The 16349-nt window shown below is 45.3% G+C and overlaps 1 protein-coding gene across 6 annotated transcripts in view; it reads left to right on the top strand.

The window, feature by feature from the left end:
* ACAP3 (ArfGAP with coiled-coil, ankyrin repeat and PH domains 3) overlaps positions 1-16349 on the top strand; it is a 101102-nt gene that overhangs the window by 60707 nt on the left and 24046 nt on the right. For 5 of the 6 annotated variants that reach the window (XM_033007505.2, XM_033007509.2, XM_033007510.2 and 2 more), the window contains exons 6-10: positions 1744-1927; positions 6134-6178; positions 6630-6725; positions 7067-7141; positions 8443-8454. In XM_033007505.2, coding sequence (XP_032863396.2) covers positions 1744-1927; positions 6134-6178; positions 6630-6725; positions 7067-7141; positions 8443-8454 — 412 coding nt within the window. The remainder of the gene's footprint in view (positions 1-1743; positions 1928-6133; positions 6179-6629; positions 6726-7066; positions 7142-8442; positions 8455-16349) is intronic. The other variant, XM_033007506.2, reaches the window with a different exon arrangement.

Raw genomic sequence — 16349 nt, 5'->3', positions numbered from 1 at the left:
TCTGCTTTTGGTTGGAAAATAAATCCTAAACTGATGATGGGAACAAAGAAACGATGGGAACTGTGCCCTTGCAAGGTGATTCATACACATCTGAGAGGGCAACAGTTACCCTCTAACCTGCCCTTCCTGTCCCAAGCTGTGAAAGTCGTTGCCTTATTCATTTAAGTGGCACACACAGGGGAGGTCAGCTTGCCTTGCCCGTGCTGTCAGTAGCCAAATGCTCTGTGACTGCCATAGCACGTTACCAAGCCACAGGCCTTGCTGAGGAAGAGGGTTTTATTAACTAACTCTTGTGATTACAGTTGTGCTGCTGCAGCCTCGCTTAAAGCTAGCTGAGAATTTCCAGCAGTATCACATGCCTCCAAGCTCCTGCTCCTTTCCACTGGGGATATGCACAGATAAGGAATCCGCTCTCTCCTAAGATGAATCAAAGGCTGTGTAAAATCCTCAGAGCCCTTTGCTGCAAGTGACCCAAAAATGCAAAAAGTGACCCTGTTATTTGCCTGTGAATGGAGCTAGATGGCCCTGTAACTCAGCAGCCCTGAGTAGTGAAGGCAATGTGAAGAAGCAACAACCACCAGAACAGTGATCTGATCATCTCTGTTCATTTATTCTTACTATACCTGCCCATGGTAGATAGCCTTGGCCAGAGGCTGATCCATCCATAAGTATCTGCAGCTTCACATGGTTTGCCACAGGGCAGAGTTCAGCATTTACTGTCTGTCATGTTCAACTGAGGCTCTTCGTCTTCCCTAGGGCAAAGAATAAGTGAATGCTACTTACTTACTAACAGTTTTTAACTACTTCATAACAATTTATAATTGAGGTAAACATCTCCCCTGGACAGAAAATAAGTGTTATATTACAACTGCTGTAAATTAGCATTGCTGCTTTCGACTCCTGATGAACCAAGGGTCACTTTTAAGAGCTGATCTTCAGGAATTGCTGTTGTCTTTGTGGTCATGCCACTCAAATCAAGTCCTGCCTAAATGGTACCTGCTATTTAATTAAAAAACTAACCAAACAAACTCCAAAAAATCTGCCTGTCATGTCTTTATAGCTTCTGCCCTGCCCCTGCAAAGCAGACCCTTGATCCCATGTGAGGTCTCCAGGCATAAATAAAACTTTGAATGTTCATATTTTGGATCGTGTATTTCCCAATGCAAATGTTAATAAATGTGCCTATTATACAAGGGAAAGAAAATAGTCAAATGTCTGGATTTTACAATCAGGCAAGACAGAATCAGCTAGAGATGCACATGAATGGTCTGGGTGCCCTAGTTGAATGCCCTGTCCCAAATTTGAAAAGTAGCTGGTTTTACTCTTTTCACAAAGTGAAATATGAAGCATGTGATTTCACAGGTATGTTCTGAAATGTTCTGCTCACCACTTATTCTGAGGACAATTGTGGACTATCTTTAGGGCTAGATGCCATCTGGCCTGGCTTTCTGGATGCTGTCCTTGGAGAATTTCCTGAAGGTTTTGAAGGCAGTATGTAAGGTCCAGTATCTTTCCTTACCAACTGCCTCTAAAGAAAGACTCTCTGGAGTTAATCTGGAGTCAGTCCAGCTGGACATGGTGGTGCTTGGTGGGATGGGTTAGTATCCCAATGGCATCTGGATCGGGATCTCTGAGTGATCACAGTGTACCTGGATGAACCTCTGCATACTCTGCTGATATCAGAGATGTTCTGGCTACTCTGTAACATATGTTTCTCACCATCTCATCTTCTTTGGGTTCCAGCGATGTCCGGAAGTTCAAGGAAACCAAGAAGCAGTTTGACAAGGTGCGAGAGGACATGGAGATTTCTCTGGTGAAGAATGCCCAGGCACCTCGGCACAAGCCTCATGAAGTGGAGGAGGCGACAGGCACCTTGACCATAACCAGAAAATGTTTCCGGCATCTGGCCCTAGACTATGTATTGCAGGTTGGTGTCTGTGCCCCCAGCTCTGACTGGATTTCCCAATACAGAACAAGACATCCCAGGCAAATTTCTAAATAATCTACTGTAGGGAATTAATTTGAGGGATGAGAGAGGGCAAGTAGGGTCTTAGAACTAGGTTCAAAAGGCTACTGGATTACTAATCCCTTGTACATTTTGCCCTCTGCCCCCTGAGGCAGGGAGTCCTTAGGACTGGTGTTACGGAGCATGAAACCACTAAGGTTTCTCTAGTTCAGGCACTGGTGTAGTTGTACTGCTGTATACCCATGTATGGCTTAGAAAAGCTCTGTAGTGCAGTGGGTCCCAGGGTTCTTTGAGCTGCCTTTTGGCATAATCCAGCCTGTCTATCTGAAAGAATAGGCTGTGCTGGGATGAGAGGACCTTCACTGGTGGGGCTGTGAGTTCTGTAGCTGATCACACCTGCTTGAAATGGTCACAGATATAAGCGGTATAAGAGAGGGGAGGCTCTTCCCCAAATCTTTAGTTGCTTTGATCTTCATAACTCTTCATAGAGTCTGGCAAAACAGTGTCATGAAACTACTGGAAGTGAGGGACTGGATACAATGCTGTCAGGTGTTCTCTGCAAATCATTGTCTGCTTCTACATGTAGAACATATCCTTAAGGGCAAATGTCTGGATCTGTGTGCACATGTGAGCATCCATGTGTGCGTACTTGTGTTCATGCTTGAAACTCCAGATGGATGTGTGTGCATGTATAAATATGCATATGATGGATGGATGTACATATATGTATGTGCACAGTTCATGCCTGCATATGTTCCAACAGTGGAAATTCCAGTTGAATATAAGGCAAGAAAGTTTTCAGAGTTATACAGCACTGGAACAGGGACTCAAAGAGATTCATAGTCGCTGGAACCAGGCTTTGAGCAACTTCATCTAATTTTGAAGTCAGTCTTGCTTTGCCTAGGCAATTGGGCAGATAACTTCTGGAGGTCCCTTTCAATCTGTATGATGCTCTTAGTCTGTGTGGAAATATGTGCTTACCTATGGTTATTCCTTTGCATGGCATTGGCATGACTCTTCATGTCTATGACATGTTCTCCTTCCTTAAAATGTATCCGAGGAGGGTACCTCCTCATAAAATGTACCTCAGTGTACCTGAGGAGGGAAATCTTAATATTTTTTTCAGTAAGAGAAATTAAATACACTGAACTTCTCTTCCCAGTAGGAGATTTCCTGCAGGAGCGCTCACTCACTGCACCCAGAATGGACAAAGCTTTTTCTTTGAATCATTCATAGGCTTCATGTCAAGTCTGTCCTTCCAGACTCTGGGTGTATTAAGCAGACAAATTCAGTGTGAATATTGATCCATGTGTGGCTCCACTAGCTGTTACCCCTGCAGCACTGAACTAGGACCATCTGCCAGCATGTTCTGTCTGATCGTGGGGTAGTCTCTGATGTCACATACTCTGGCAGCTGTGGGTAGAAAGGCAATGCTTTCCCCTTAAAGTATAAATCATGCATGTTATTGATCCTCCTTAAGGACTGCCATTTTTTCATCTAGGGCTTAGACATGAATGCAACTGTATTTGCTGTCAAGGTCACACTATAGTAAGCTCCCTCCATTTCTCCCACTGACGAAGAGGAAGATTTCCTTTAATGTGCTGATATTGGGGAAGGTTTCCCTGTTGGTTCACTGCAAGGTACCAATCTAAACCCATCAATTTTGAAGTGCATAGTCATGAACTTGTCCAGGCATCCATTGGTATTTAATTAAAGATATAGTGAGGAGTGTTATCACTTTATTCTTTCATATCTGCAAGTAGATCTTTTCCTGACCCTGAATGTCCACACAACTGAAGGGCACCCCCTCTTAATGAATTAAAACTATGTCCTAATTGCAGTAAGTTAAGCTCTCCCACCACAAAGCCCAACTCAGATACCTGGGCAAAGGGACAACTTGGCTCACAGCAAAAATCAAGTCCCAGAATTTGCCATGGTGGAATCAGCTGTGGAGGCCACTGTACTGGCAGAAAAGCCCTAGTTGGTCCTCATGTAAATGCTGCAGAAGATCTTCCAAAGAGCATCCTCCATTTCTTCTCCAGCCTCCAGAGAGACAGATCCTGTTCTGTGAATCTGTTGCACTTTTGGCATCTTGCAGAACTCTTCACCGCCTTTGGCTTTGTCGACAGTTCTGAAGTTGCCATGGTCAGACTTGAAGGGTTACCCACACACCTTGAAGAGAGCCAAAAGGGCCAGGACCCAGTAAAGCACAGTTTAGGGCAAGAGTTTTCACTGCAACGTAGCACATTTCCTTTATCAAAGTGGATGGTTTGTGGCTATAAATGGCCAGGAGGAGTTACTGCTGTGGAGTGAAACTGTTGGTAGAAAGCAGCGTTACTAGTTCCAGGGTTTTTTTGGTTATTTGTTTGTTTTTCCCCTAAACATAGTAGCCTGGGTGTGGAAAGGAGGGATCTGGTAGGCTGGGGATTTGTCTGAACTACTTTGTCTCCCCTCCTGTGTTGCTGGAGCTGCTGACCAGGTTGCCCAGTACAGAAGCAGGAGGCTGACTGTGGCATGCCTCTGTTCCAAGCAGAACTGTGGCAGGCACTGGCAAGCTGCCCTTTGGTAACTTCTACCTAGTTTTAAGTTCAGTTACTGCAAGCATAGTGCTTCTAAAGAAACCAGTGTTGCTTTTATAACTGAGTTATTAACACACTGGAACCTATTTTCTGTCATGGTAGCACGTTATTCGTGACACTGACAGCTGAAGCCCCACGAAACCTTCTGCTACATTTGACAGTTTCTTTGGTGCTAATTGCAGCACTTGTAAGACTTCCCAGTGTAGCTCATGGGGTCTGTGGGCAAGCTATTATGTACTATGTGCCATCCATTTTTTACTTTTGAAATTATATTCTCCTGGGTCAGTTCTCAGCCTCTTATTTATTTTTTATTATTTTTAAATCTCATGGATATTTTTCACTTCCAGATCCGTGGCCCAGTATCAGAGAAACATACTAGGTCTCACAGTGTTTGCCTTTGTCGCCAGTTAAAGGAGATTTGGAACAGTTTTATCTTCATTTCCAAGAGATGCTGATGGTTGTAGTCTTACTGGTAGAGTGATGAACATCAGAAATGAATACTGCCTTTCTTGTTCTTCCTACATACCTCATAGTCCTGGTTACTCCAGTCTTCCTGTTCTTCCTTTCAGGGTAAAGATTGCTTTTCACTCCAAGGCATGCTGTAGCTGTGTAATTGCATGGAGTAGGAGTTAGCACTCATTTTCCCAGTGGCATAGGACAATACTGGAGAGAGAAAGAGTCAGGACATAGCACCTTGTTGTATTGTGCCTGAGGTTTTATGGTAGGGATTTTGGGTGGGACTTCCCTGGTCAAAGATGCAGGCAGTCAACTGTGAGGTGTCAAAGATGAGCTTCTACGACCACTCTGCCAAGCGCCTTCTGGAGGACTCAAGGAATGGCCAGGTTCTCCCCTCCTCACAGTAAATGCTCTAACCTGATTCTTCTGCAGCAGCAGGGTGCATTTCTGAAGCAATGCTATCTTGCTGTTGCAAGAGGTACTGTGGTTCTTTCCTGTCCAGGGAGGAGGTGTAAGCCTGATTGTGCTGGAAGGGCCTTTTCTTCCACCCAGGGAGCCCAAACGCATCAGGGCTGGCACAGAAAATCCTGATCTACTGCTGCTTTTGTGTGGAAGGCATGCGATGGTCTCTGGGGCAGTCAGCCATGCACTTTTCTCCAAGAAAAATGGATGTGCAAAAGGTGTGCACGCTGAAAACGTAAGCCCCCCCACAGGTACCACAGTTTCCTGGCTGGCTTCGTTATGATTACTGAAAAAAACTGTAATGCTACACTGGTACCTCTCAGCCTGCTAAGAGAAATCAAAGCAGTGACCTGATAGATTAAGCATCTCCTTCATGTGATACCAAATTGCACTCTGGGGTCACTGTTTGTTGTCAGCTTATGTACAGACATCTAGCAGTGCCCTTCATCAGTAGCAGCCCAGGTCAGAAAATGCATCTATGCTATTTCCCTTTTTATTCTACCTGGAACTCACCAGAACTGCCTTTTCAGAAATTCTCTTTATGGATCTGTTCTTGAATAGTTTGTGGCTTGCTGCTGGGGGTGTTGCAGCAGGTCGTTCATACTTGGATCTCCATGCCAGACTGCTTCATGCTGCTGATGCTGAGAGTCTTATCTTGATTCCTTCACAGATCAATGTCCTGCAGGCCAAGAAGAAGTTTGAAATCCTGGATGCGGTAAGGGCTCTTTGTGTTCTCTGTGGCTGCTCTCAGTGACTCAATGAAAGGCAGCCCTCTCCATTTCAGGTTGCATGGGTCGACATACTGACTCCTTGGTCTGCCCTGGAGATACTGTCTGGGACTGCTCTGGGGGCTGCAGGTATGCTAACAAGAGGGGGAATGAAGGACCAGCAGGATACTCCGTAGGCCAGAACTGGAGAGGACTTTCAGGGGTGAAGGACACTGCTTCTACTGCATTGTGCACACAACAGGGGTTACCTGCCAGTGTGGAAGGATTTGTGAGAGGAAGAAAGGAGAAGAGGGAGAGGCATCTAATGGATCGATCGCTTTGGGAAGGGAAAGGGTTAGACCTTGAAGAGACTTGTTTGTACGTAATAAGGGAAAAGGACTTTTCACACTCACTTTACCCCAGAATCTGGTCTGACCCTGTTGTTGTTTCCCTCCCCAGATGCTGTCCTTCATGCATGCCCAGTACACCTTTTTCCAGCAGGGCTATAGTCTTCTCCATGAACTGGATCCCTACATGAAGAAACTAGCCACAGAGGTGAGAGGACAGGGAATATGGTTGATTCAGTCTGCCTGTTTGCAACCCTTCACCCCGAAAGGACATCCTCTTTCCCGTTCAGCTACCACACTTGGTAATCGGGGAGCGGTCAGAGTGTCGCGCTTGTTGGATGTTGGATGAGCCATGCTGCACTACATGGTGACAGCCAAGAGCTGTGGTTACTTTCAGTGCACACCCAAACACATCCCTTTTCTCTCTTGTGGGGACTTAGGATGTTAGCTGAGGCTGATGTAATCCCAAAGCAGGGAAGCTGAGCTGGACAGTGGCTCATAAACCTCCTCACTGACTTTTATACCTGGTGTTCTTCTCCCTGCCTTTAGCTGGACCAGCTGGTGATTGATTCTGCAGTGGAGAAGAGGGAGATGGAGCACAAGCATGCACTGATACAGCAGAGGGTGAGTCCTGGGGCTGCAGCTTGGTGCAGGCAGCACTTCTCTCCATCAGTGTAATTGTCTGGATCACAGAGGCAACTGCCATCTGATGAGGGGCCTCGCTGGGTCAGTCCTTCACAGCCTGGAGCAGTAGCAGCAGAAGTTGTTGAGATGAGAGTAATAACCTTGTGGATGCTGGGACGTCTATGTGGTAGGTAGTCCTGACCAAATGCAGAGTATTCAGCTACTGACACATCCAAGTGCACAAGGGAGAGGGACACAGACGGGACCCCGTGGGTCAGGGTACCTGAGTCGTTTTCCCAGCTCTGTCACTGACCTGCTCTCCCTTTGAGCAAGCCTTCTTTGCTACTGAGGATGTGGAGAGATTTAAAGGTTCATGTTCTTTAAATGGCTCAGAGACAGAGGAGTGGATGTAGTTGTTTGTAATCCCCAGTGAAAACAACTTGACTGCATAGCAGAGCCGCTTTTGGGGAGAGGTTAGAGCACTTCTCTCCCACCCTTTCTTCTCTTTTCTTCTCTCCTCCAGTCTCGCATCCTTCCTCTGGCTGAGCAAGCTGGATTTTATCTGACAAGCCCCATGATCTCTACATCCTGCAGTATTAGCATGTACCTTCTGACCCTTCTCCCTGCCTCTGGTTGCTTTGCCCCATGGTGAGCCGGCAGCGTTCCTGGCTGCCCAGCCCAACCAGATGTCCAGGGTTCCTGTTCAGTCATCCAGCAGACGTATGAGTGGATGCACTCCTTTGGTACCCACAGACAGGACTTGCTGCAGGGCCTTTTCTTCCTTTGTAGGGAGCTCACACTGCACTGAAGTGATGTTAATGGGTCATGGGGGGAGAGAGAGCAGGACTCTGTACTGCTGTTGAGAGAGGAGTGTGCTGCAGTGAACTTCTTTCGTGCAAGTCTGCTCCAAACTGCAGTTCGGATGAGTCTTGCTTGGCTCCTGTGACATGACATGGCTACAGCCTTGAGCAGTGTAACTTTGGGAAGGTCCATGGGGACCCAAGCAATAGAGCTGCCCATGTCAAGCAAGCTGTTGTTTTCAGCTGAGCTATGGTAACCCAGTGTGCGTGCCTTCTCACCTGCTGTAATTGGGAGTAACCACCATGAACTGGTGAGATAATAGGACTTATTATCAAACAAGTCTGAGCCTTCAGGAAGGAGGCATCTTTAGTTAATGTGAGCTCTGATTTTCCAGACCATTTTTCTGGGAATGACTCCAAATTCAAGGCTTGCAGAAATCTCAACTAATTTGTTTTTTCTTTTCCTTCTCCTCTTCATGGATTGCTGACCTGCCCCTGCAGACCCTCCTGCAGGTGAGTACCCACATGTCTTTCATTCTTCTGACATCTTAATTTCTCAGAATTAGCACTTTACTGCTCTGGACGTTTACTAAGTTCTGCCTTTGAAAGGAAAACAAATAAACCTTGCTGTAGCATTAGTGCTGTAACCTGAACACTGGAGATTTAATTTTAAAGCCCAGTTTCAAGTGAGTTTGGTTTCATCCTCATCAAAGTTGTTTTCAGTCCTGTGCTAAAATAAGATTTCAGTTCTCTCTGCTCTGGACGGTGGTCAGTCTTGGCTTGGAGTTCAGTATTGCAGTGGCAGCAGTACGTGGCTGGCACTTAAAGCATGTTTGGTGCCTGGCAGGAGCCTTTGAGGACCATGGATCTGGCAGGAGGTGAATTGGCTGCACAGGCTCATAACAGAGGGTGTTAGTGGACTTTAAACACACACACACACACACACACTCTGTGGGCACAGTAAGAGGGAGTTTCAGAGAGCCCTGAGAAATAGCTGTTCATGAACCAACCCCTGAGTAGGAATTGCTAAGGAGTCTATATCTGGCAGGCACTTGTGTAGATCAATATTTCTTAACAGGAGGACTCTAAGTGGCTGTTGTTTTCTTCCTAATGCTCTCTCTCAAAAATGTCGTAAGCCATGAAATGGAAACATAACCAGATTTGAAAGCTAATGACAGACATTCCCTGTGAATATGTGCATATGCTCCCTTTGGTTAAGTGTTCTGAGGGAGGGGTAAATCCATTTGTGAACTCTGAGTTCCCCTGGGACTCTGCTGGAGCGATGACTTCATTCAAGGGAACATGGAAAATCTCTCAAGCGCAGTGCATTTCAGTTAAATCTCTTTACGTGGCTTTGCTGACTGGACTAGCAGGGAATGAAGCAGAGGTCAGGTTCCAAGAGGGAGAACAAGCAATTAGTCTTCATCAAGATACATACGCATAGAGCTGTGGTGCTCTGTGTGCATGAGCTTGTAAGAGAGCTGAACATCACTACTGCAATTTAGGACTTAAAGCTTCTGCTTTTCAGCTGCTCTGAGTCAGAGTCGCTTCTCCCTTTGCAGTGGAGCGTGGCACTCTGCATCTGGTGAGCGTCTCACTATCTCCAAAGGGAGCAGAGCACACATTTGATTAAATGTCTTTATGCTGAGCCCAGAATACCCTCTGGTCTCTTGAAAAATTTTGAGATTTAGTTGTGCTTAATTAGAGAGCGGTGGTAGAAGGATCCTTTTTCCTCAACACAGTGTCTTCCCAAACAGCCTGCTAAGGCATGGCAGAAAGGGAGGGAATCCAGTTTAGATAATACATTTTGAAGTGTTCTTGGGGTGGGGGAGCTGTGCGGATTCTAAAGACGGGATTGAATTGTCTTTGGACAGATTTATAAAGCACAGAGGGCAGCCTTCTAAGAGCCGAGTTTGTAAGGAAGTGTTCTGTGGCATTTTGCTTTATTATTCTTTTAATGAAAATAAATTTGGTAGGAGAGAGAAACTCAGCACAAATCTTGACTGTTTTCTTTGATACTGTAATTTAGGTGCCTTTTTCCTGTGCCACCCTTTCCTCATCTTCCCTCATGGGAACATCTGCCACATTTGGGTCAGATTCCTAAGGCATTTCAAGCTGTCATTTTAACCACTTCCCTCTCTGACTTCCAAGCTCCAAAACCTTAAAGATCTCAATTTGCGGCTTCACACTTCATATGAAAATCATGCTCACTTACACAAAAAGGGTTCCAGTAAAATCAGCAAGAGGAAAGGAAGAGTCGCAATTTTTATGAGCTACAATAAATATTTGAGTTATCCTCCTGTTGTGCAAAGAGAGAGGAGAACTTCGGTGTGAAGGCTGGGGGTGCCTTTCTTCTGAATGTGTGTGGAATGCATGTGTGCAAGGACTGCAGTATGGAACACATTTCTTCAAAGGCTGAGGAAACAGTCTTGTAGCTTCCCACACTTCTCTTGTGTGTTGAACTAAACTGTCTAAAACCACACATGTAATGAGTTTGTATATTTTTGTGTGGGCTCCATTTCTTCAGATGGATGCATGAAGACACACAGGGCCTGGTGTAGGTTGGAGCAATTTATGGGAAAAATTTTGGAGAACTTAGTACTCAAACACACAGGCCTAGGAATTTTTTCCAATGGGAAATGAGTAGAGAAATGGTAATGTTTAAACTAGTCCTCCCTCGCAGATCCTGGCCTTCCCGAATCCTTCCACTGCACCAAAACTGACCGGCTGGTCTCTGAAAGTGGAAGAAATCAGAGCTGTATCAAAGCCCCTTTGCAGCCTTGTACCTATTCCCCAGTCTGGAGTGGTGGGGGAGGCAATTGTGCTGCTGGGCAGGGAGGGCAAATTTGCATGGGCAGGGAGGTTGGAGTGCCAAGGCAGAGCTCTGCCTCATTTCGTCCAGCTGGTAGATAACAAACCAGGGGCCAGATGGCACTTCAGCACCCTGATTTCGGTGGCTGCAGTGGAGTAGGGCTGGAATTACTGGCCAAAGGGTGGCTCTGCTCCAAGAGGCTGGGGGAAACAGATCCTGCTCACAGCAGACAAGCCGGGCTCTGTTAAGGTCAGGGAGGCATTTGGTGAGCATCTTCCTGTCAACTTTGCTCTGTGTTAGATGTCTCCCACTCCCTTCTGTGCCTCCATGGCAGCTGTATGATAATTAGCCCTTGCTCTAAGCTGATTGACTGTGAATAGGAGGCAGGAGGAGGGGGTAAGCAGGTGGTCCCCAGAGGCCAGCAGCCTTCCTTCGGCTAGTGCCCCTTGCCTTGGCAGAAGCCGACGGCAGAGCTTAAAGCTTCCCAAAACGGAGTAGGAGGGGTAAAGGAGAAGGGGCTGAAAAAGAAATCCCTCCTTCCCTGCCAGCCCACGGTGCTTAGCAGAGATGCTACTCTAGAGAGCGAGCAGAGAGAGAGGACACAGAGCTGCTCCCTGCTCTCTAGTCAAAGCAGCAAAACCTCCCTTGCAGCTGGCATCATGAAGATTTTCGGCAGGCTTGAATACCTCCTGGTAAGGAGACTCCTGCAGGGTTGGTTTGACTTGGGGAGAAAGTTTAGGGGGCACTTTTCCTTGGGGGAGCAAGGATTGTGCCTGTAGGACTTTGCTGATGTGACCCAAAAGCAATTACAGCTTTATTACTGCAGGAGAGCAAATGTGTTTGGTTCTGTTTCTGGGATGGAAAAGCTCTGGGGCAGGGCACAGATCTCTCTGCATCATCTGCTGGCAAGCTGCAGAGCAGGGAGATCATTTGGCATTAGGAAATTCGAGAAACAAAAGGTCTGTAAATGGGATTTGGCTGGACTGAATGAAAGCTGTCTGTGCAGAACGGGAATGTAGGTGGGGGAGTCCTCCTCCAAATTCCATCTGCCTCTGAGCATCTTGGATTGTACACAGTATATATGCAGAGGTAAAAATAGCCAGATAGAGAAAAGGTTGAAATAATATTCAGGCATCAGAAGAGAACAGAATGTGCATGCACCAGTGTCTGTGTGGAAGGGGTGTGTGTGCATCTTGAGGGAATGTGAAAATTCCTCTGATTTATGTGATCTTTAGAATCAAATAGCCAAACTAGTCACATACAGATTATAACTCATCTCCAGGGGAAGTTCTTTTCAATGCATGGATGTATACATAATGTTACTGGAGTGTGCATAATATTATTGTTAAATACTGGGCATCACTGGTTACTGAAGAGGGCACTTTTGGATAAAGCCTTTGTCTTCTATGAGGGAAAGCATGTATTGCATGTGTTGTCGCTTATCCTAAATGGTATGGGTTGAAAATAAAACAACATGGAGGGTTGGTAGTAAGATATGTTTCTCTGAGTATCTAAAAACTCCTGGACTTGAAAGGATTCACTGGTGATGATTGCCTAGTTTTGGTAGTGTTTTCTATCAGTAGAAATCAAAACATTATACAGAAAAGGATAGTATCATTATTTCCACATTGAATTGATACACTGAGGGAGTAATGCTATGGCTTTTCAGGGAGGGCCATTGCCATAGTGATTGTATTTTAAAGAATTTTAAGAAAGTCTTGGTATTTTAGAGAAAGGTTCTATCTGCTCTCAGCCAGGTGTTGTGCTCTTTGGGATAGGAATGAACCTATAAACAAGACTTTCCTGCTTTAGTGGGTATGCTCTTAGGCAGGGCTCCTTACTTAGAAGACTTCCCCCCCCAAGGATTCCAGGCTGATGAGGGGCATCTTCAGTCTTCATATTAAGTCTGTTCACTGAAGCTAGAGAGTTTTTTAATTTCATCAGGCATTTTTCTCTGCATGAAAAGCTGGCTTCACAGGAGCAATTGGAAGAACTTGTCTGGCCTCTGCAATGCAAACAGTCTTTCTCTGTGCATGCTGTGTGGAGATGGACAAGGGAGTTCTTAACTGAGTGGGCCATGAGGCAACCTTCAAATAGGGATTTTTTTTTTTTCTTTCACAGGTCTGTTTGTGCCTGTCCTGGGCATTTGCTTTCCATTTTCTGGTTTGGAAGTGTCCTCATTAATGTGCTTTTTTACATCCCTATGGATATGTCTCATGGAATGTGTTACTTCATTGTTGCTTCAGCAGCATTCAGTGTGCTCCCATGGAAACTATTGTGATGTCATTTATAAAAGAATATCTGTTCCCAGGCAGCCTCGTGTATAAACTCAGAGTGACAGGACTGAGAAGGGAAGGGGACAGTGAGACAAGATTGGTGTGATTTACTGGAAGTCAGTGAAGGAAAGGGGGAAGCAGATGATAGCAGAGACCTGGTTTCATGTTTTGGGAGACGTCCGATTTATTTTACCAATGTGCGATCCAACGTGTCACTGCTGTCGCTAATCTTGACTGCATATGCAGTTGTAGTCAAAGCCATTCAGATCACAATCCTGGGAAGCCTTTTCAGTGTGAAGCATTTTTTCATATTGCAGAGACAGTGAGCTGCTAAATGCAGACTTAATAAATCAGTCCAAATTCATTTAGAGCAGACTTGCCTACTCCGTGTATGTTGCAATGCTGGGAAGATTTTGGTAAAAGGTAGTTTATTAAAACTGTTCATTAAAATATCATGTATAGCAGGAAATGGAAGAAAAGGGGACAAGAGAAAGCAGACATGTGCACTCTCTTATCGTGCTTTGTCAAGGGTAAGATTTGAATCAAGAAAGTTACTTTGAATGTTGTAGAATGGGTGACATGTTCCTCCTCCACCAGCACCTCCCAGACATTGCAGCTTGGCCTACAAGGCTGGAAGGCTTTTCTTTCCTAATTCTGTGTGGAGTCAGACAGCCCAGAGATGGGCTGCATCCCTTCTAAGAGTCACAGAGAGACTTACTGATGTTGCACTTGGCAGGAGCAGTGTCCATCAGCCAGGACCCTTTGACTTATTTCCCAGAATTAACGGGATCAAAATCTTTTTGCGTCAATGAATAGAACAGATACAAGGACACATTAAGGGCAGGTCTGCCAGTTAAGGGGGTTCGCTGTTGCACATTTGTGTATCCAGCTGTGGCCACACACTACCATGTTTCAACACCATTGGCAAGGTGATGATCTCACACGGTATCTAAGCTAGGTTTGATCTGGAATCAGGTGGCAACAGATGTTCTCGTAGCTCTTTTTCCAGAAATTGTCCTCTCTTTTCAATGGCTGTGATAAGAAAGTTCCCTCTATGGGCTACAGCAAGAAGATGTGCCAAGGAATCCATAGTTTAAGCTCTCTCTAGTGTGCTGGAAGTTTCACAATTGCACTTGCCATGATTTTGCCTGTCAGCTACCCGAGCCATTTCTGTACATTCCCCTTTTTGCCTTTGCTTGGCAGTGAAAGGAAAAACAATACTGATCAAGGGGGTAATTTCTGGATTTTTTTTTTTTCCACCCTCCCCTTTCCTTTAGTTCATTTGTCTTTCACGCTCTCAATAACTTTGTAGCAAAGACTTCAGGTGCTTCCAAGCAGAGTGCAGTGGAAGGGAACAAAGTATCCCTGGGGATCCGTCTGCTGTGTGCCCTGGTCCCTCCCTACTTTGTACCTACTTTACAAATTTGTATCTACTTTACAAATCCAGCTTACAGCTCTGGTCAGTGTATTCTGCCCTCAAGTGCTCTGCAGTAGTTCTGTTGATAGCAGTGAAGTTGCTCAGGAATTACACCAACAGAAATATGAGCAGAATTTGGCCTGAGGATGTTTCCTAACCAATGAGAGAACAGGGAGGAAAAATATCTTCAAAGTAATGCAAACACAAACCATTCTTCCCAGCAACACATTTCTATGTTTGGACGTCAGCCAGATGGCTCTCTGTCTTAGCTGTATATGCACTTGGTGTTTTTGTGTATTATTTTCTCTTTCTAAGACGAGGCTTGGTGCAGGTTAGAATTCTTTCAAAGACTTTCAAGCAATGACTCTGTGTGCCTTCAGCTGTTCTGCTTTAGCCATTCAATTTATAGAGAGGTGTAACACAATACAGACTCAATGAGGTTAAATTCACACCTGGTTTGACTCCACTGGTTTTTAGTGGATTTACTCTAGTGACGCATATGGCCCATCTGTTCCTCCTGCACTCATCAGCAATATATCCTTCTTACCATCACATTGCTTGGTTATATAAGGACAGCTGAAGAAGTCAGGTGATTATATTTAGACCCTACTCCTTATTTTTACCTCTTCTTCAAAGGGACATCTAAGTGGTCATTTTTAAGATGTGCTTGGAAAGGTTTTGCCCTATACCTGCTGTGCACTTTTCAACAAGGTCCAGACTTTTGGATGTTTGCAATATTTATTATAAAACAGTGCAGCTTCTCATCAAATTTATAGACTTGTCACTTTTGAGCAGCTCTGCAAAAATCACACATTCGAATATCTGTGAGTTAGAGGAAAATTCCCTCTAGCCTTTGTTTGTGATATGTACATGAAAGACATCTGCAGATGAGGAACCCCATGGGATTCGCCCTCTAATGGCAAGAAAATTTGGGGCTGAGGAGACATCTCTTAATTGGGTGCCTTACAGCAGTTCCTAGTGTCTAATTGGGCATCATGCTGTCTTTCCAAGGAATGACTCAGTCCTGTCCCGTTATATCTCCTCCTTCTGTATCAGTATTATTCTTATTATGACACCTCCCAGGCAAGCTTGCATCTCTGAACATGAAAATAACTCATCTTAATGAGAGTGAAGTGCATGTTGCCTAGCAACACAGCATCACAAGGGTCTTCATATGCTGAGCTAGGAAAGGCACTTAACTTAATGGGGCTGTTTTCACTGCACTGTTGTGTCTTTGAATCAAGTTGTACAGGGAGAAATATTTGCTCTGGAGAGGGAGGGAGGTGTAGGTAGAATGCATCATTAGAGTGGAATCTGTGCAAAGAGACAACGTGCCTTAGTTCCCCAGGTTAGAGGGGAAAGTCAGGTTTCATGACCCAGTTGCTCTTGGGAAGGAGGCAGACCTTTGCCCAGAGAGAAGGAGCCCATATTCTGTGAGAGCAGCTGAAATTCTCTCTGCTCTGTGTCTTGCTCAGCAGCTGTCAGAATCCACGAGATCCCTCTGATGAATCAGTGCCAAACCTGACAAATCAGCTCTGACTGGTAGCGTAGCATAGAGAATTGAATGAGTGCAGATTGGAGATGGCATATGATGATAGCTAATGAAAATGGAATTGATAAGTCTTCCCTTCCAGAAATCATCATGCCTGCTTTCCTTGTGTGAAAAGGCTGGCGTTCGTTCTGTTCCTGGCCCCCTGCAGAACAGAGAGGTAGTGGCAGCCTCACGAGCTCACTTGACCAGTGAGAAATGCGTCTATTGCTTTATTTTGCACTGCAGACTGCCCCAGATATTGGGAATTTTTACCCCTCATGATGATAAGCTACCAGCCTTTCTCCTTAGCAGCTACCCGAGACGGGAAGTACAGCATGTGTAGTACTTTCCTGCAAACAACAGGGACAGACA

The sequence above is a fragment of the Tyto alba genome, unplaced genomic scaffold (genome assembly GCF_018691265.1).
Source record: "Tyto alba isolate M040663 unplaced genomic scaffold, T.alba_DEE_v4.0 Super-Scaffold_20000042, whole genome shotgun sequence".
NCBI lineage: Eukaryota > Metazoa > Chordata > Aves > Strigiformes > Tytonidae > Tyto > Tyto alba.
This window is presented reverse-complemented; position numbering and strand designations above follow the sequence as displayed.